A 22,561-nucleotide genomic window follows, 5' to 3' on the forward strand; every position below is an offset into this window, starting at 1 on the left:
AAGGTAGGTATCCAAGGCGGAGATTTGTACCGAAGTTTTTGCATTGTGCTCGCCTATGTCAGAATTAACCATAATTTATATATAGATTATACAGATATTGCCTGCTTAGAGGTTAAATATAAGATTTGATTCCCTCGAATAAAATTGGGAATGTCAAATCTTACATTTTACCGATATAAAAGGCGATATCTGTTATATTATATAGCCAACAACAAGTCGGGTTGGGTGTAGCTAGGCCTCCTTTATGTAATAATAATAATCCTGCCTAGGCCTAGTTAGGCGTTGCATTCACCTTACCTTGCGAAGAATAAAATATAGATAATGACCAATTAATGATTCCATGGCAATAAAATATTCACTTGTACCTAGCTCGTTTAAATTAACAGAAGAATTTCCATCAATAAGCCTACATTAATAATAATAATAATATTATTATCAGGTAGGCCGAATAAATAATAATTCATCTTCTTCGAGCCGAATCACCGGATGTTCAGGTTACTACCGTGAGTATTGACCAATCACAAACATTCTTTCATCACATCTACAGAGGACGAATAACGAATGAGGGCGCTATGTATGCATAGTAGAAATAGTTTAGTTGAATAATTTATTCAAGCAAGTTGCGTAGCGCAGCAGGTAAAACGTTGTATCGTGAGGATGTGGACTAATCTTCGCGAGTTCAGTCTCAGTAGATGACTTTTGTTTATTTATCGCCAAACGCGAGTGTTGTCACACGAAAATTACACAGTCAATATCATCGTACTCGAGAATATACTGGATTTTATATGTTTATTGACAGGGACACGATAATCACGCGAAAATTACGTAGTCAATATCCTCGTACTTAAGGAAACACGATTTACAATCATCGCAGCAGTAGTCATGTGATGCAGTTTCAACCAATCACGTTCACGTATATACATAGGCTATGTAATATATAAAAATATTTAAGCATACTTAAAGAGATGTATTATTATTATTATATTATAATATCCCTGTATAAACTATTTAAGAGACTATCAAACCTTGAAACAATACCTGATGAATGGAACATTGGGAAAATCATACCAATATATAAAAAAGGTGACTGTAGAGATTTAAGCAACTACAGAGGTATAACTTTAAACTCCACTGTATCAAAGGTTTACAATAGGCTTATCTCTCAAACGGTGTCGAACTTCCTTGTAGAAAATAATTTATTAGGTAGGCTTCCGTAAAGACAGAAGATGTGAAGATCACATGTTTATACTGAAGAGTATTATTGCTTGTCGGCAAGCTGAAGGCAAGAAAACTTACCTCGACTTCATGGATTTCAGTAAGGCATTCGACACCGTTTGGAGAGAAGGTTTATTTTACGCAGTTGCAAATATAGGTATCAAAGGTCAAATATTAAATATTATAAAGAACTTGTAAAAAGATGTAAAAGGTAAAGTTTCATTTGGAGATTTAGAAACTGATGTTTTTAGTATTGATGAAGGGATCAAACAAGGTTGCCCACTGTCTTCAATTCTATTCACTATTTATATAAATGAACTTAATAAGATAATTAAAGAGAGAGAATTAGGAATTAATATTTTGACATAAATATTGGCAGTCTATTCTGGGCTGATGATATAATTCTGATTAAAGACAGTGAGCAAGATTTAGAATTACTTGCATGCAGCAAATGATTTTGCAACAAAATGGAGAATAGTGTTTAATTTTAATAAATATAATGTTACTGTAGCTGGGCAACGCCTTAATGAATATAGAAAATGGCCAATTGGTAATAATTTTATTAATGAAACTAATAATTATAAATATTTGGGGATGTTCGTATCGAGGAAAATAAAAGATACCTACCATATTGATGAAGTAGTTAAAAAGGGGAATAGAGTAATATCATATCAAAAATATATAATAAATGGGCAGGAAGACTTCAATAGAATATACTATAGTGATATTCTTTGGAAATCAATTGGTATACCAACCATAAATTATGCAAGCAGTATATGGTTATGTGATAATAAGAACTCTATAGAAAAAATTGAAAATATACAATACCAAATGGCCAGGTATCTATTAAAGGCACCCAGAAATGTCGCAAAGGAAGCTCTATATGGTGAACTTGGCTGGCAATCAGTTGAATCAATACAGTTAGATAGATTCTTAACATACTTTTATAGGCTAAAAAATATGGAAGAACACCGCTGGCCAAGATTACTATTTAGAGCTCTCTTTGTACTTAAAGATACACTTAGTTGGAAATGGCTCCAAAAGATTGAATCCATTTTAAACAAATTTTAATTTGCAAATGTTTTTCAATATTGATTATTGTAGTAAATGGCTTAATGGTTTCAAAGAGAAAAATATTATAGAAGATAACATAGCATGGTTTAACAAGGCTCAAACAAAATCATCCTTAACAAATTACTTAAGATATAAGACAAATAAAAACATAATAAAAATGAACCTAAAATGGAAAAATACTTATTGGAAAAACGTAGCTACCATGCATCAAGTCTAAAATTCAAAGCTCGTTCTAACTCATTACCACTCGAAGGAAAAAAGGAAGCTTGGTCACCACAACATTTAGGATCATGTTTGTTATGTAATTGTGGTGAAAAAGAAACAATTTATCATTTTGTATTCAATTGTACTAGATTAATTAATATTAGACACTCAATATTTAAACAACTTAAAGAAGATCTATATCACAATGATTTGCATAAAATATGGGACTTATTCATGTCAAGCTCACCTGAACTTAAATATCACCTTTTTTTTGATGACCTAGAAATTTATGAAGAATATCAAATCCAATTTATAACCAATATTAACTATGTAATAGCAAGTAACATCTTTGACAAATATTGTAAATTATTTTTAACAACTGCATGGAAAGAACGCAACGAAATTTTTAATATCCTTCCATAACACAATCTTTTACTTTTCTCTCAAATGTATTGAATGTATTTTTATAATCTAATGTTTATATACTTTTTAATGTAATAATATTTTACAAATGTTTGTATTTGATTGTGTCTTAAGATAAGGCCTTTTTATGTTATTTTGTTGCACATCTCTTGAGATTTGTGCCTCTGTTATAAAAGAGAAACAATAAAGTTATTATTATTATTATTATTACAATCAATATTTAAAAACAGACATGAAGACATGAATACCACAGGGAAACAATATTTTAAAAGCAACATGTAAGAACATCAAACAAACTATAAACATTACTTATGGAGAACTAGACAGTTGAGCGTCTCGGGTAAAATTCTTCTGTCATTTATAACCCCATCAGAATAATTAATCAGATTGAGAGAATGTTGGTATGCTATTTTATGGAATGGTGGTAAGGTTTTGTTAAAAGAAAGGTGATTATTGGGAGTATTGAAAATAGGGGTTTGAAAATGATGACATTAAATCTATTTTTAAAGCACTTAAAATTAGATGGACTCAACGATATAAAAACGATAATGTTTGTAATATCAGAACAGATAAATTGCAAGCATGGAAAAATTGGCATCATATTTTGAACGTATTAGAACAAATGAAGTGGATGTCAACACTTCACAGTGTATTTAAAATAATTAGAATATTGGAGTGAATGGTAAACCCTGTCTTTGCATTCCTCTTCTTTAGGTGGGATTGGAATTGGTTAGTAACTTTTACAGCGAGGAAGAAGAAATATTGTCTTTTAATACTAATTTCATACTAATTAATAGGTTCATAGAATCCCCTACATCTCAATTAAAATATAGGGATAATTTTATTATTATGAAAAATGAATGGAATAATATTTATATTTTAACTTTTAAATGTAGTCAAGATGTTAAAACACAGATTTCTCAATACAAAATTAACATAAATTGCCTTATGCCCAATTCAAGAATTTATCGAATTAGGATTGCGAATGATGATCTTTGTTCATTATGTAAATCTGTGAAACAATGAAGCATCTCTTAAAAAACTAAATATAAAAAAACTAATATGGTCAGATTTCAGACATGGTGGAATGATTCAACGCAATATGAACTTTTATTAGATTTTAAAATCAATATTTTTTGTCATGGCGTTTCTGGAGTCGGAAATGGTGGATGGTCATGTGGGATCTGCTTAGATTAGCAAATAGAAGAATTAAAAACATTAAGGAGGAGCTTCAAAATAAGTGGAAACGTATTATTAAGAATGCAGATATTTTCGAATGTGATGATAATAATGAGTTAGTTAAGAACAAATATGAGATTAATACTACCAAATTAATATACTCATGGTTTTTGAAAGAATATTTCATTATTCCAATGTCACAGTTATAATGGGATGAGTACTTCAATGATAACAACATAGATTGGAAAAAATCTTGGTTACGGAAAGTATGTAAAATGAAGGATAAGAAATTAGCACAATTCAATTATAAGATGTTACATATAATACTGCCTACCAACAAACGGCTTTATCAGTGGAAAGTTAAAGAAACACAAACGTGTGACAAATGTGGAGAAATTGAAAATGAAAATCATTTGTTTTTTAGTTGTAGATTTATTCAGAAATTTTGGAGGAAAACGCTAAGTATCTTTTTAAGTTTACATCACATTAATACTGTATATCATTTAAGCAATTAATACTAGGAACGGGAGATAAGCTAGTAGATTTTATTCTACTATTTATAGAATAAAAATATTATCAGCATTAAATAAGCCAGTGGGTAAATCTTTATGGAGATCATTTTAAAGCAATATGCTATATAACATTGAATGTGAAAAATATAACAACAAAGAAACAAGTATAGAAAAATGGGTAACTTTAAGACATACTATTATGCTAATATAATTTATAATTTGATACGATTTATCAGAAAAAGAATTACTGTGATACGAGTTATTATTTTTATTCGTTTTATCTTACATATATAATGTATATAAATAAATTGTATAATCCGGGTTCTAAAATGAATACAAAAATGAAAATGAAAGTGTATAGGAAAATATAAGAAAATTTATGAAAAAGGGGGTAATACGGAATTAAAAAATGTAAGAATGTTACTGATGAATGGTAACATTTGGAATTAACAAATATGTGTTAGAGAATATGATTTTATGTATGACATGAGATAATATAAATGTGAATAAAAGTGGTGTTTGCGCCACAAAAGAGACAACAAAAACTAGAATTATTATAAAGCATTAAACATTGTTCTGACCAATGAGTTTATAATCAGATAATCAAAGAAATTAAAATGTTTTTACTAATATACACACCTTGGTTGTTTTTGGAATTAAAATGTTTCTGGTAACACTGCTTGTAGATTTTTTTAATTACCCCAGTATTTTATTTTAGAAATCACTTATTAAACATTAGAACTACCTATTTGTAATAAATCAGCTTAAAAATACACCACTTTGGGCGTTATGGTGAAGTAAAGTTTAGTTGTTTTTAACAATTAAAATAAATTGTATCTCCCAAAGTATGAAAAAAATGAAATAGGTACATAATGCATTGTTATTATGCAAATACTAATAATTTTTTTATAATTAAATATACAAAACAAAAATATCATTTATGAACAAAATTTTGTCAGAAACACAAATGTACCCAATGCCATGGAAATATATGTGTGAAATAAAAAAAAAATCATATTTGATTTCTCTCAAAACATGTATATAGCCATGTGCAAAATTTGAAAGAAATTAATTTGTTGAGTCTGCCACTATTTTTTATATCTCTTTAATTCTTACAAACAATGGCTCTTAAGGTCTATTTTATGTGATGAAAATAAGTGAAATAAGTTGTGGTCATGGGCAATTAAATGAATCTGTTAAAGTAGACTTTTATTATAAATTAAAAAATTAAACAAGTAGCCGCAAGTCATGTGTGGAATGCCTATTATGAAATGATACATATTGAGATTTATTATTCAAATAATCTGTTATCCAAAACAATAGTTTTGAAATTAAAATTGTGTGATTAATAGTATCAAACTGAAAAGACAAAAACACCAAGCAGTCTTCAACAGTATGTGCCTACACCCATACATCGACATGATTACACATTATAATTATTTGCTGATATGTTCGCAATTGGATGACAAAAACATGGCAGAGACAATAGTTAGTTACCAAATTAAATGCTGACATTACTTCAGTTTTGATAATTTTCGTACAAACTAAAACTGTTTTAAAGAATTAGCAGTGTTCCTGCATACTTATAATAACTATAACCTAACCGTTAACCTAACATTATTTATTTATTCAACTTCTCACTAACACTGGACACGGGACCAACAGGTAGTAAACACCTCTAAAAACGGTCCAGTCCCAAATGCACAGTGGCTGTGTGTGACAGTGGCTGTGTTTGTGTGGACTAGTACACCGGGGTAACCCCCTACTCGTCTCGAAAGATATACTAGGTTTTTTAAAGTGCACATGAGCTATGTGTACACTGGACCTACGGTTTATAGTCCTTATCCGAGAAGACTCGTTCTACCACCAGAACCATGGAGCGAGTGAGCCTCGAACCCCTGCCGATGGTATGGCTAGGTAATTACGGTTCCACTGTCGCTTGGCCACTCACTCTTATGATACAGGCATCACATGTCATATAACTACGATGCTATAACTACCAAATATTCATATTATACTGGGCAAATTGTGTAGTATGTGGAGTTACAGAGCCCATTTTCACACAACCTGCTTTAAGATAAAATATAATTGCATTGATAGTTGATTACTATTGTAACATTAGTTAGTAAATACAAAAATAAGGTATCAAATAATGTTTTTGGATTGAAAAGGTGTATATGTCAATGTTGTAATGTACTTACTGGTGTGGGTACACGTATTTTTGAATAAATAAATAATTGTTTCTGACGGCCATGACAAATTACTTTTATTAGGAAATTTCTAAATAGTTGGCACGTGGTTAAAAAATGTGATATTGAGAACTATTTTAAATTATGTAGTTACGGCATGTCAATTTTATATAATATAATAATTGCATTGTTTAGTTAATTACTTCAGTTAATTTGTTCAGTCATGCAACTGCTGCACATTCTAGCATACCTTTCTTTTCTTTTTGACGTATCTGCTTGTTTGTATTACCAGGGGGTCTCGCAACGGTCTATTTATTTAAATGTTTTATATGATATATGCTTGTAGTTTAAGGTCTGTCTTTTATTGGTTTTTTTTTCATTATTTATTATTACCAGGTATTTTAATTACATTTTCAATTAGGCTTATCTTACACTTTACAGCGTATTACACACCTGTTCAGGCTAAACTATTCTATGATTTGTATTGCATGTGAATCAAACTCTAGTAGCTGGTTATGCTCAAACTGTACTGGTTTTATTTTTCCTCTTAATCATCCTGAAGATGATGACGAATTTCTTTATGTACTTAAGTATTTCTGTTCTGATCATGATGTTGGTTTTGAAATGCTAAACTCGCTTGTATTAAACCCTTTTGGTATTGATCTACATCTAAGTTCAACCAACTCTACTAACGATTCTGCATTTTCAGATAAAAATGACATATGCCATTATGAGATAATTTAACTGGTTTTTTAATTGGTTTTAACTCCAAATTAGATTTAAAGTCACATTCCTTTAGTGTTTTTCATCATAATTCCAGAAGTCTAGTCAAGCATTTCAACAAAATAACGGATTATTTAAGCTTGCTTAACCATATTTTTCAGCTTTATGCTTTACTGAAACTTTCTTCAACACAATGAAAACCGTTTTTTCTTTCTACAACCCTGGCTACACTCTCTTACATTCATCTAAAACCGAGAGGGTTGGAGGAGGTGCTGCATTATACATTGACCAGAGATTTCAATACACCATGCGTAATGACCTTTCTTCCCTAATTCTGAATGTATTTTTATTGAGATTAATGCACAACCAAAACAGCAAACCTAATTGACACTATTTTTTGTAATAATATCCATGACAAAATTTTACCAGGCATTTTTTATGCCGATATTACTGATCATTTTCCTGTTTTTTTTTATTAAGCCGCAGTCTTTTCCAATGAATTTTGCAAATATGTCTACAGTTAACGAATAAATAACAGATCCATAAATTCAATGAAAGATGAGCTTCTTCTGGTTAACTGGGATAATGTCTGTAATACCGTCGACCCAACACTAGCTTATTATGTCTTCCAAACTAAATTCAATTTTATCTACAATAACCATATTAAAACAATTCGCAATAAAAGAAATTTCAGATGTGAACGTAAACCTTGGATTTCAAATGGCCTACTTAAGTCGATAGATGTTAGAAAACAAACTCTATAAAACCTTTCTTAGGACTACGAAAATATCTGATAAAACAAGGTACATTAAATACCGTAATACATTAACACGATTACTTAAACTTGCAAAAAAAAATTACTACACAAATAAATGTAACAACATAAAAAGTGACATCCATAAAACGTGGCAAACAATTAATACTGTTCTTGGTAAAATGAATGAATTACCCTCTTATATGCTTCACAACGGAAACAAAATTACTGAACTCATTCTTATTTCTACTCACTTTGATGAATATTTTGTAAACATCGGTCCTTCACTTGCAAACTGTATTAATACTAACAGTACACCTCCATCATTCTTACCTCCTCCTATTATTGCTTCAATTTATTTAAATCCAGTTACTAAAGAAGAGGTATTAAATTAATATCCAATTTAAAAGATAAAAAAAAAGTCCAGGATCCGATGGTGTTTTTAATAAAGTTATAATTAATTAAAAAAGCCAAAGTTATACCGATATATAAAAAGAATAATCCGCATCATTTCAATAATTATCGCTTAATTTCTCTTCTTCCCTGCTTATCAAAAATCCTTGAGCGCATAATTTACAATCGTTTATACATTTTTTTTTTACATACATTCCATTTTATTTCAGAGTCAGTATGGTTTTAGGAAACATCTTTTAACTGTACTTGCACTTATTGATGTGTGTCATACATTTCTACTGGTCTAGCCAAACAAAAATTCACAATCGGAGCATTTCTTGACCTTTCTAAGGCGTTCGATACAATAGACCACGAAGCCTACCACTTGAACTTTTAAAAAGCTATCTTTCCAATCTGTCTAATAATACTTTACCTCCTCACATTATTAACCTTTTTAACAGAGCTTCTGAACCTCCCCATTATAATACTAGATTTTCTTTTAAAAACTATGTACCAAGTATTAAACGTCGTTCTATTCTTTATTATGGTCCAATTATATGGAATAAACTCTCCGATAACTTTAAATAGCTTTTAACACTGCGTAAAGAAATCTCTGGTCTCTGAATACAGCACTTACGTTTCTGCAATCTTTTTATTCACTTACTTTGTGTGTATGTTGTAATTTGTACATGGTATTTTTACTTATAATTTTATTCAAGAATTATGATTTAGATTGTCTTTAAACTAAATTTTTTTCAACTCAGTTAAAGGTGGATATGACCTAAAGTTATTGTTTTAACTTATATTGTCTCCTTCCCTACAATGCAAAAAAAAACAAAAACAAAAGTTTTCTTTTCCCTCATAATTCATGCATTTTCCGAGTGTGTGAAAAATAAAATGATTACTGATTACTATTTTAAAAACAGTCTAATCTAATGATCTTAACAGACTTCTCTAAGATTTATATGTGACCCGATCTGGCAAAACCCTACTTTTGTCGGAAATATTCATTTTGTATTTTTTTATATATTTGGATTATTTGAATCATAAGCTTTGTAGTGGTGTTTATTTCATAAAAATTGAGTAAATATTTAAAAAGTTATTACATTTTAAAAACTTACAAATCATTCAATTAGTTTACGAGAAAATCGCGTTTGAAGTTTGCAATGAAATTCTTTTTGATACGCGCTGAAAACTCACTCCGTAGCAACGCGGTATTTTGGTCTAAGGCACAATGACGTCATACTAGGAAGTGTGTGCGATATAATAGCAGCGTGCACATCATAGTCAATTTGACTGATTTCAGACGCCGTTTTAACCTATTTAGTCACTCGAATTAACTATTTTGCACTATTGAAAAACAGCATTATAACGTCAAGCTTATTTTAACTGGTTTCGGAGGTGTTTACGATATCAACAGCGAAAAACCAAGCAGGCCTAGCTAGGCCTATTCAGATTTTCGCCGTCATCGCCTGTACCCTACTGATGGGTGTTCATCAGGCCGTGTATGGCAGCGGTGCATCGACATTGGGGCTGGCGTTAGTAGTAAACTAGCCTAGACAAGTTTGGCGCCTTGCAGAGTCACAGCTTGCTAGCTACTTACATTGTATTGACGATTTAATACATTTGTTTGTTTTATAACTTGGAAGATTCGCTGTAATGTTTGGACTTGAATCCAATGAGTTTAAAAAACATTTAAGATGAAAGGACTGGACAATAAATTAAATAAATAATTAAGAGCCGATTGGATATATAAAATGTATAAAGAAAATTATTTATTGACAATAAAGCTAGGCCCAGTAGTAGTAGGCCTACAACCATAATAAAATAAGGCCTATAGCCCAAAAAAATATAGAAAATACAATTGAATTTATGACGTGAATTGTTTTTGACTTGTCTATTTTACTATGAAATAAACAAATACAGGCTACAGCTATTGCAGAACACTTTACTTTGAATATTAAAATCGTTTTTATTCCAATTTACGACATGCTGTGTGTAAAATGAAAATAACCTCACAAAAATGTAAACAACTTTTTATTTCCGCGCGTAGAGCGTATAACATCTAGCGCGTTGACCAATAACGTTTGTTATTGCGATGATGCGCCATAGCAACACGCAGTTCGCTGTTCCAGAAACTTCGAAGAACCGAATTTTCTGAAATTATGTCATAGTAAATCAAAGTTTTCATTGGTTCCTTCTTCAAACTCCGCCCTAAAACTTCCATATTTGGAATGTCAAATGGATGAGCTTTATTTTGATGTGTGACCTTTCAACATTGTGCAGCGAACTGGCGATCAAAATGTCGTCAAACTCTGCAACTTTCAACTGAATTTACGCAAAATTTTAGCGTAGATCGTGAATAAATTGTTAGGCTTGAGGAAAATACATGTTTTTAAAACTCTCTTTTTTCATAATTTTAATTAAATTTCGGGAGTTTAAATCAGGTAGACGTATTCTTAAATAGTGAAATATTTCGAAAATGCAAAAACATGTAATCTGCCAGGGTAGTCGATTTGGACGTATTTTAACTGATTACGTGAATTTTGAATTGCCGACAAAGAGAGGGTTTTGCGAGATCGGGTCACATATAATAAACACAAAAATATTGAACAAAATATAAGGTTTTTGGATGGAAAATGTGTATTAAGTATTGTACTTACTGGTGTGGGTACACGTCTTTTTTCCAAAGTTTCCATCGGTTTTTCCATCGATGGCTCTACCAGCAACAGCTCCAGAACTATGTGTAGAACTCTGTTTAGCTTCTACAAAATGTGTAACTCTCACGTCCACTAAAATTAAAAATTACAAACAGTTGTATTCTACTGTTCAAAATAATTAAAGAGAAAGAGACAAACATTCAATTATCAATGGTATACATTGATAGGTGTTACCTAATAAAACAACATAATGATAGTGCTAAATATTTGTTGTGGATATTGTATACAACTTAGTACTGTAAGACAAATTAACCCGATTACCCCCTTGTCCACTTCTTCCAACCTTTCCAACTTGAGCCTCAATGGAATATTCACGTTTTCCTACACCATTCTTTATATCAAGTACTTGATCATTAACCAATTTAGCATGCAAATTACCACCAGCCCATCTGACCAAAGAATCTCCTCCTCCATTAAATGTTAACACGCCTTGATCAAATGACCATCCAATCACATCGCCCAATTCTACTGCAATTCGTTCACTTTCAGTTACTATATATGTAACTTTTGCGTTAACGGCACCAGCTGGTATGTCATTGATACCCACGACCTTAAATTGTGTGTTTGAACCATCTATTTTCCTAAATACAATAGCTCTAAATGGTGCTGATGTTTTGCCTTGATATGACCAACTTGTAACTTGACCACTACAAGAAAACTTTTGATCTGGCGATACCATTGTCCAACCATTACTGTCAGGACCACCACGATGTTTAATTTGCCAACCGGCACTGCAATATCCAGCTGTAAAATTAATGTATTAATTAAAAGATTAATTTCAATATCAATTCTCTTAAAAATAGGTATTTCATCGACGCATTTAACATATGTTTCAACATCCTAGTAACTTCTGTTATTTCCACTTAAGTTGTTTTCCTTTGTGAATTGCTATATTTCTGAATGTGTGTCTTACCTTTACTAGATGGTGTAATTTCTCCTGTCATTATTTCTCCACCTATATAAAAAGAAATATGAACTTTGAATCAAAACAAAATAGAAAATACATTACAGCAACAATTGGACAGCACTAACAAGTAATGATTATTAGTCGCGTGCAAGGCGACTCTATAACAACTCACTATGTCGGTCGGTTGGTCGGTCGGTCGGTAAACACTAACTTGAGCACGCGACTGCAGCCTTGTATATGGCCTTGTTATTGTATATATACTTTACTAGATTGAGTCTATATTTTTGGCTATGTTCCTACCTGTATATAGTTCTACTTCACAAAGAGTGAGAGGTTTCTTTCCAGGAAGATATACACTGACGTACTGTCCTGTGATTGGTTGAGTACATTTAATTTCGATAGGATTTGTACTAATCATAGATGATGTTAGAGTAAGACCACATTGTGCATTTCCAACAAACGGTGAAACGTTGTTGTTCCCGACACGAACTTCAGCACCTACCAGCCTATTACCTAGTTACAATAAAGTTAAACAATATGGACATATTGGGTACAATTGTGACTTTACTAACTAAGGTAGTAAAGCTGTATCTTCACATTTACTTTTTTTATTTGCTAAATATGTATTAAATTGGTTCTTACCACAGCAGTCTTTTCTGTTATATATCAAAATCTTTGAAATAGGTATGGGTGATCCTAAATCAACATACCACCAAGGATTGTCAGATCCAGTCTCTTTGGAAAAAATGAATAAATAATTGTTACTGACGGCCATGAAAAATTATTTCTATTTGAAAATGTCTAAATAGTTTGCACGTGGTTTAAAAATGTGAAATTGAGAACTATTTTAAATTATGTAGGTACGGCATGTCAATTTTTTTTAATATAATAATTGCATTGTTTAGTTAAAATCAGTCTACATCCAATTACTCTAGTAGCTAGATCAACTTTCGTATGCACTTTGAGGTCCAGAGAACTTGACTTCAGAAATTGGTTTAGGATGGTCAAACAATCATTTTTGGCTTGGTTACACATTTTTTAAAATGTGGCGAAAGGTCAAAAGGTCAGGGTGAAAAGTTATAATACCAAACACCAATAGGTCCTTAAATCTCGACAACCACTGATTACAGAAAGGTAATTTTGGTCTCAAATTGATCGGAAGGTATACATTTATATTCAGTCTAATGGGACAATTTAGTCAAAAATGACCGGAAATGCCATTTCTGACCTTTGACCCACTACAGAGGGCATGTATGTATCTCCGTAAGTACTGGTCATAGACACTTGAATTAGGTCCTAAATATACATTTATTTGTTGCACATTTTGAAAAAGTTACAAAAGGTCAAAGGGTCAAGGGTTATATGAACAAACACAAATAGGTACTTGTATCTTGGCAACCACTGGTCGCAGCAAGTCAATTTTAGTCTAAAAATGTTGAGAAGGCATGTATTCATATTCAGTCTAATGAGACATTTTAGTGAAAAATGATCAGAAATGTCATTTCTGACCTTTGACCCACATACCAGGGCATCTTAATCTCTCTGGTCGTAGAAACTTAAATTTGGTATCAAATTGTTGGAAATATACATATTTACATTCATTCTAACAGAAAATTTGGTGAAATGATGATCAGAAATACTATTAATTACTAATGTTTCAAACAAAAAACATACCTCTACACAACTTATTCTTATATAAATGGTATGCAATAACTGATGCTTTAAATGGTTTCATTATAGGAATTACAACAAATCCTTTACTGTTTGTAATTGTACTTTTGCTTATAATAATGCTAGAAAATATTGTTGACCCCCCGAACACGATCAAGCATTGATAGAAACGTCGAACTCAACAGTTCTTTTCAGAATGCTAGAAGTAACTTACCGTATTTATCCGAATAAAGGCCCCGGACATTTATTGTTCAGAGGGGTGTTTAGGGGGAGGGATGTTTATTCGGTGGAGGCGTTTTTTTGTTATTTTTGGTGTAATGTGGTAAAAATATATGTGTATCAAATAAATACACCCTAGATATAAAACAAGGCCATATAGATGGCTGCAGCCGCGTGCTCAAGTTAGTGTTTACCGACCGACCGACCAACCGACCGACATAGTGAGCTGTAGAGTCGCGAAGCGACTAAAAGTACAACACAATTAATATTGTAATAAGAATAACTGGTTTAAACCTCCTTCATGCGGGTGCAAGTACAATCATGATATTGAAAAGGTATCGGAGACAACTATAATAGACCAATTCATTGTCATCATTCTGTATATAACACTGTTGTATAATATTTTTGAATGTCACCGACAAATTATACATAATTTATACACGTCTGTTCCCAGTGTACATAAAAAAAACAATATTTCTGGAGATTTATTATCAATACCACTAGAAACTTTTTTTTTTTATTTTTTAAGTACTAAATGCATTGACATTAAAGCATCAGAAGTGTATTTTAAAATCATGTTATAGATCATGATAAAATCATACTACAACACACTACAGTACACAAGGGTGTTTTCAGGAAAGCTGGACATATTGTACAATAGTAATGAAACTATGTATTGGCATATACATGCAAAAGACAGTGTTGATTGTTGACAAATTGTAGTTACAAACAAACAGATGGCAAATTGTGTAATCGTGTCTCATATAGTGTCTCAGGATAATGATGTGTCATTGTTTTATTATATCATTATACTGGCACCTGGAGAGGATTCGTTAAATGGAGCCTGTGACAGTGTCACTTTTATTCCAAAAGACAGAAACATTTTAAATAAATGCTCACCCCTCCCTTCGATTTAAACGCCCCGCCACATGCATATACACAACAAGGCCATATATATGGCTGCAGTCGCGTGCTCAAATTTCAGTTAGTGTTTACCGATAAACCGACCGACATGGTGAGCTGTAGAGTTGCGTTGCACGCGGCTAATAATTGTATCACAACACATTTCAATGACTACCATAATCTACAATTTTCCAAGCATTTTTGTATCACTTTTTGATAATAATTGTGCTGTATTTTTTTTTCTGCTGTAGGTAGTATTTATTTGATTATACATACCATATTACACCAATAAAAAACGAAAAAACCCTTCTGAACAATAAATGCCCGGGGCGTTTATTAGGAGGAATTCGGTAAGTTACTTTAGCATTCTGAAAAGAATTCTGTTGGGCTCGACGTTTCTATCAAAATGTTTGATCATCCTCGGGGGTCAAATACTTTCTAGCATTATTATAAGCAAAAATACAATTATAAACAGTAAAGGATTTGTTTTAAATCGTATAATGAAACAATTTAAAGCATAAGTTATTGCAAAACATTACTGTCCAAGGATAAGTTGTGTAGAGATATGTTATTTGTTTGAAAGAATAACATTAGTAATTAATAGTATTTCTGGTCATCTTTTAACCAAATTTTCTATTAGAATGAATGTAAATATGTATATTTCGAACAATTTGATACCAAATTTAAGTTTCTACAACCAGTACTTACAGAGATATGAAGATGCCCTGTAAGAATAAGTTGTGTAGAGGTATGTTTTTTGTTTGAAACATTAGTAATTAATAGAATTTCTGATCATCTTTTCACCAAATTTTCTGTTAGAATGAATGTAAATATGTATATTATTTCCAACAATTTGATACCAAATTTAAGTTTCTACGACCAGTACTTACAGAGATATGAAGATGCCCTGTGTCGTGATGTACGTTCTTGATGGTGAATGCTTTATTAGATTCAAACACAGTAGTAAAACAGACTCACACAACATGTAGCATTAACAATGGAAGTGTTTTTATTCAGCCCAAAGGTCCACTCACAATAGGTGGCAGCAGATAATATATTAGTTAAGTCATAACTGTAGGTGACAGCAGATAGTATATCAATTAAGTCATAACTGTATTATGTCAATACTGTGACATCTCCTTTCTTTAAATATTGTGTCTAAATTGTAATTTAAAAAATGGATAATAAAGTATCATGAATTGGTTATTGCATACGCGTATTACTGTTCGTTGTATGCTAGTTTATATAACTTTGTAAAACGTTCATATAGAGTTATTAGGTTAATTTGTATAGCTGCAGTCAAGTTCAAGTTGTGATTTATTAATATTATTATACTGTATTACAAGTCCAGACGCTTTGGTGGATTCACTGTTCGGACAGATCTAGTTACATATTGGTTTTCTTGTCCGATCGTAGGTGTAGGCATGAGCTTAGGTGATTCAATTGGTGGTGGTGTATTTGTTGTTTCGGTGTCTTTTAGTGTGTCAGGTTCACTGATAATGTCCTGTGAATCATCGCTTAGTGTTTTTTGGAAGGTTTCGCCAGTTGTCCGTATGTGTCGATGGTTTCTACGATACTGGGCTCCTGTTGATGTGGTCAGAAGGTATGATCTTGGTTCTGAACTTGGTTTGTCTATGTTCGCTGGTTTCCATTTCTTGGTTTTATAGTCTTGGACCCTTACGCTTTGTCCGTTCTGAAGTTCCTTGAGTGGTTTAGCATGTTGATTATAGTGAGTATGCCATTTTGTTGAACGAGTCAATTTTGTGATCAGTTTTATTGGTTTTACTTATTACCGGTAAGTTTGCCTGTATCTTGTGTCCAAACATGATCTCAGCTGGTGAGGTTATTCCTGCTTGAAGGGGTGTGGTGCGTAGACATAGGAGTGCTAAGGCAGGGTCATCTCCAGCTTCATACGACTTCTCTAGCGCTTTCTTTGTGATACCCACAAATCTCTTTGCTTTGCCGTTACATTGTGGATATCTCGGACTGCTTGTAGTGTGTTTAAAATTGTAAGTGTTCGTGAACATTCGAAATTCATCAGAGTCGTACTGTTTCCCATTATCGCTTATGAATGTGTTTGGAATTCCGAATTCCGAGAATATGATTTTCAGTTTGCTTACGATTGCTTGTGAGGTGATACTTGTTAATTTCCGTATTATTACATATGAACTGTAGTAGTCCACTACCAGCAAGTAGTTGTGTCCGTTCCAGTGAAATAGATCAGATCCGATTATATCCGATGGTTTGCTGGCTTCAATGGGGATCAGTGGCTCTTGTTGCTGAGCTACTTGATTGTGTTGACGAACACTACATTTTTTGACCATGTTGTCAATATCAGAATTAATACCGCACCAAAATACTGATTCTCGGGCTCTAAGTCGACATTTCTCTATACCTTGATGTCCTGTATGTATTTTTTCAAGAATTTTTTTTTTATAATTCTGCATTTCCTTTGGAATTATAACACGGTTTCCTTTCAGAACTACTCCATTGTGATTGACTAGTTCTTCTCGAAAGTTCAAAAAGGCATTGCTTCTTTTGGGCACGTGCTATGGTTTTATGGCCATCCTTCAGCAATTATATGTGTAAGGATGTTAAGTGTTTTGTCGTTTTGAGTTGAATGTCTTATCTTTTCCAGTCTGGATGCTGTGGTGCATGTAATGTCATGAATGGTAATGTCAATATCCTTTATCTCTTCGCCCTTGACTGGTAACCGTGACAGTCCATCGGCAACGGGTATTTCTCGTCCCGGAATGTATTTGACGGTAAAGTCGTACTTCTGTATTCGAAGTAGCATTCGCATGTGTCTGGGTGGTGCATTCCTCAGATGCTTTTTTGTAATAGCCTCGAGAGGCTTGTGATCAGTCTCAATGGTAATATGTCTTCCGTATATATAATAATGAAACCTTTCAAGTCCAAAAACGACACCCAGCATTTCTCGTTCAATGTTACAGTAATTTCTCTCAGTGTCTGTGAGGCTTTTGCTTGCGTAGGCAACCGGTTGTCCATTTTGCATTAGAGTCGCTCCGAGGCCTCGCATACTTGCATCAGTTTGTACTGTAACTTCTTTCTTGTGATCAAAGTATACCAGCGTTGGCTTTGAGCTGATTGCCTCTTTCAGTTTTTTAAAAGCGGCTTGGTGTTCTGGGCCCCATGAGAAAATCACGTCTTTCTTTGTTAAGTCTCTAAGACAACATGTGATGGTTGCCAAATTTGGAGTGAAACGTCCAAGATAATTGGCCATGCCCAGTAGTGATTGTAGTTCTGTTACGTTTGTTGGAGTTGTCATGTTTATAATTGATTTAACTTTACTTGGATCTGGTTCAAGACCCTTGTGTGTGAGAATATTTCCAAAGAATTTAATTCGTTAGGACTTCACCATGCATTTGTTTGGGTTGAGTTTTAACCCAAATTCCTTTGTACGGACCATGACACGTTTTAAATTTGCGTCATGTGTTGATTCGTCTTTGCCGAACACGACAATGTCGTCTGCGATGGCAATTACACCTGGTAGGCCTTCGAATGTCTGGTCTACCTTCTTCTGAAATACATCTTGTGCTGAAACTAGTCCAAAAGGTAGTCTTTTGAAACAGTATCGTCCATATGGTGTATTGAAAGTTGTTAATAGTTTAGATGCGTTGTCAAGTTTTACGTTCCAATATCCGGAGCGAGCATCAAGAATTGTAAACAGTGTGGATCTCTGTAGGCTTGGCAGCACATCATCCAGTGTCTGTGTATAATGATGAGGCCATTTAACATGTTTATTTAAGTCTTTTGGATCCAGACAGATACGCAATTCACCTGTAGCTTTTGTAACATACACAATGCTGTTGACCCAGTCGGTTGGCTGTTCAACTTTCTCAATTATTTCAAGATCAATCATTCGTTGTAATTCCTTTTTTAGGGCTGTCTTTAATGTTTCAGGTACTCTTCGTGGAGGGTGAATGACAGGTTCTGCATTTTCACGTAAGTCTATGTGATATTCACCTGGGAAAAGACCAACTCCCTGGAAACATGACTTGTATTGCGTCGCCGTTTTGTCCAAATTTTATGGATGAAGTGATTTCAGATATATCACTTTTCTTGTGACACTTGATGCATGTATCAATGCAGTTTAGTGTAATTAGCTTTAAGTCGAGGTACGTGTTGAGACTAAGCATTGTCCTGCCGTCATCCTCCGTAATGTGAAAGTAAAGTTGTTTCGTTGTATTACCGTGTGTACATTTGATCATCTTTGTGCCATATGCTATTATGCTGTTGTCACCATATGCAATTAGCTTTGCATTAGATTTATGTAGATTCATAGGCTTGTTCATCTCATCTGTCTGTGATGGGAATAGCTGTCTGAATATTCGCATCGGCATAACATTGACTTCCGCACCACTGTCGAGTTTACATCGAACAGTTCTATTGGTGTCGCCAGTCATTTGAATATTGGCGTAAGCTTGAGTGTCCGTCTTCACTGCATTCACATTGTTTTCAAGAGAATCAAGTACAAAACTGTTACCTGTGTCATCTTTGTCGTGGTGTGGTGTTATTTCTCCCAGTTGATTGACTGTTTTCTTATTATATTGTTTCTTGAAAGTAGAGTCCTTTTTCTTTTTAAAGCAAACCTTGCTTCTGTGGCCTGCTTTCTTGCTGTAAAAGCAGTGTTCATTCGCAGCAGGGCATGTGTCATTTCTTGCATGCTGTTCACCACAGTTCAAGCAATGGTGTGTGTTGTATTTGGGTTTTTGTCTGGGTTGTCTCTTGTATTTCACAGCTTGTATCGCCTTGGTACCTTCAATGTCGTCCATTTGTCTTTTTGTGCCTTCATATGCACGTACAATTTTCAATGCATCGTCTAGTGTCATGTCCTTGTCTTGTGCTATCAATTTGCGCCGTATAGTATCATTATATAGGCCTGCAATTAATGTGTCTAGTAACTGTTCCTGTTTGTCTGTAAATTCACATTCATCAGCAATCAGTTTTGCCTTTGTAATAAAAGCATCTACTGTTTCTTGTTCTTCTTGTTTGAGTGCCCTTAATCTGAAACGAGCTACTCTGAAGTTTGACTTAGGTTTTACATAATTGTCAAATCCAGTCCAGTGTGGGGCAAGTTGTTGCTTGTGTTCGTCTGATAAACCCCAGCCATCACGGATGTCTCGACCTGTGTCGCCGACCCATAACATTAGATATTGTACTTTTATTACCTCATCTTTTTCAGTCAATACTGTGACACCCTGGTATGTGGGTCAAAGGTCAGAAAAGGCATTTCTGATCATTTTTGACTAAAATGCCCCATTAGACTGAATATGTATGCATGCCTTCTGAACATTTTGAGATCAACATTGAATTGCTGCGACCAGTGGTTGCCAAGATACAAGTAGCTATTTATATTTCTTCATATAACCCTTGACCCTGACTCTTTGACCTTTTGTAACATTTTTCAAAATGTGTAACAAATAACAAAATCTATATTTCGAACAGTTTAAGACCAAATTCAAGTGTCTACGACCAGTAGTTACGGAGATATATACATGCCCTGGGTTGTGGGTCAAAGGTCAGAAATGGCATTTCCGGTCATTTTTTTCTAAAATGTCCCATTAGACTGAATATAAATGTATACCTTCTGATCAATTTAAGACCAAAATTACCTTGCTGTGACCAGTGGTTGTCGAGATTTAAGGACATGTTGGTGTTTGGTGTTATAACCTTTCACCCTGACCTTTTGACCTTTCGCCACATTTTCAAAATGTGTAACCAAGCCAAAATTGATTGTTTGACCACCATAAACCAATTTCTGAAGTCAAATTCTCTGGACCTCAAAGTGCATACGAAAGTTGATCTAGCTACTAGAGTAAATGATCTTAAAAGACTTCTCTAAGATTTATATAATAAATACAAAAATATTGAACAAAATATAAGGTTTTTGATGGAAAATGTGTATTAAGTATTGTACTTACTGGTGTGGGTACACGTCTTTTTTCCAAAGTTTCCATCTGTTTTTCCATCGATGGCTCTACCAGCAACAGCTCCAGAACTATGTGTAGAACTCTGTATAGCTTCTACAAAATGTGTAACTCTCACGTCCACTAAAATTAAAAATTACAAACAGTTGTATTCTACTGTTCAAAATAATTAAAGAGAAAGAGACAAACATTCAATTATCAATAGTATACATTGATAGGTGTTACCTAATAAAACAACATAATGATAGTGCTAAATATTTGTTGTGGATATTGTATACAACTTAGTACTGTAAGACAAATTAATCCGATTACCCCCTTGTCCACTTCTTCCAACCTTTCCAACTTGAGCCTCAATGGAATATTCACGTTTTCCTACACCATTCTTTATATCAAGTACTTGATCATTAACCAATTTAGCATGCAAATTACCACCAGCCCATCTGACCAAAGAATCTCCTCCTCCATTGAATGTTAACACGCCTTGATCAAATGACCATCCAATCACATCGCCCAATTCTACTGCAATTCGTTCACTTTCAGGTACTATATATGTAACTTTTGCGTTAACGGCACCAGCTGGTATGTCATTGATACCCACGACCTTAAATTGTGTGTTTGAACCATCTATCTTCCTAAATACAATAGCTCTAAATGGTGCTGATGTTTTGCCTTGATATGACCAACTTGTAACTTGACCACTACAAGAAAACTTTTGATCTGGCGATACCATTGTCCAACCATTACTGTCAGGACCACCACGATGTTTAATTTGCCAACCGGCACTGCAATATCCAGCTGTAAAATTAATGTATTAATTAAAAGATTAATTTCAATATCAATTCTCTTAAAAATAGGTATTTCATCGACGCATTTAACATATGTTTCAACATCCTAGTAACTTCTGTTATTTCCACTTAAGTTGTTTTCCTTTGTGAATTGCTATATTTCTGAATGTGTGTCTTACCTTTACTAGATGGTTTAATTTCTCCTGTCATTATTTCTCCACCTATATAAAAAGAAATATGAACTTTGAATCAAAACAAAATAGAAAATACATTACAGCAACAATTGGACAGCACTAACAAGTAATGATTATTAGTCGCGTGCAAGGCGACTCTATAACAACTCACTATGTCGGTCGGTTGGTCGGTCGGTCGGTAAACACTAACTTGAGAACGCGACTGCAGCCTTGTATATGGCCTTGCTATTTGTATACATACTTTACTAAATTTAGTCTATATTTTTTGCTATGTTCCTACCTGTATATAGTTCTACTTCACAAAGAGTGAGAGGTTTCTTTCCAGGAAGATATACAATGACGTACTGTCCTGTGATTGGTTGAGTACATTTAATTTCGATAGGATTTTTACTAATCATAGATGATGTTAGAGTAAGACCACATTGTGCATTTCCAACAAACGGTGAAAAGTTGTTGTTCCCGACACGAACTTCAGCACCTACCAGCCTATTACCTAGTTACAATAAAGTTAAAGAATATGGACATATTGTGTACAATTGTGACTT

At 33.3% G+C, this 22,561-nt stretch overlaps 1 protein-coding gene across 1 annotated transcript in view; it reads right to left on the reverse strand.

Moving 5' to 3' along the window:
* Nucleotides 1-22,561, reverse strand: part of LOC144848252 (uncharacterized) — a 64,639-nt gene that overhangs the window by 40,798 nt on the left and 1,280 nt on the right. Inside the window, exons 4-12 of the mRNA XM_078704966.1 lie at nucleotides 22,297-22,509; nucleotides 22,002-22,043; nucleotides 21,350-21,832; nucleotides 21,032-21,160; nucleotides 12,936-13,028; nucleotides 12,594-12,806; nucleotides 12,300-12,341; nucleotides 11,648-12,130; nucleotides 11,330-11,458 (exon numbers count right to left, since the gene is read on the reverse strand). Coding sequence (XP_078561092.1) covers nucleotides 11,330-11,458; nucleotides 11,648-12,130; nucleotides 12,300-12,341; nucleotides 12,594-12,806; nucleotides 12,936-13,028; nucleotides 21,032-21,160; nucleotides 21,350-21,832; nucleotides 22,002-22,043; nucleotides 22,297-22,509 — 1,827 coding nt within the window. The remainder of the gene's footprint in view (nucleotides 1-11,329; nucleotides 11,459-11,647; nucleotides 12,131-12,299; nucleotides 12,342-12,593; nucleotides 12,807-12,935; nucleotides 13,029-21,031; nucleotides 21,161-21,349; nucleotides 21,833-22,001; nucleotides 22,044-22,296; nucleotides 22,510-22,561) is intronic.

The sequence above is a fragment of the Antedon bifida genome, chromosome 7 (genome assembly GCF_963402885.1).
Source record: "Antedon bifida chromosome 7, ecAntBifi1.1, whole genome shotgun sequence".
NCBI classification, from domain to species: domain Eukaryota; kingdom Metazoa; phylum Echinodermata; class Crinoidea; order Comatulida; family Antedonidae; genus Antedon; species Antedon bifida.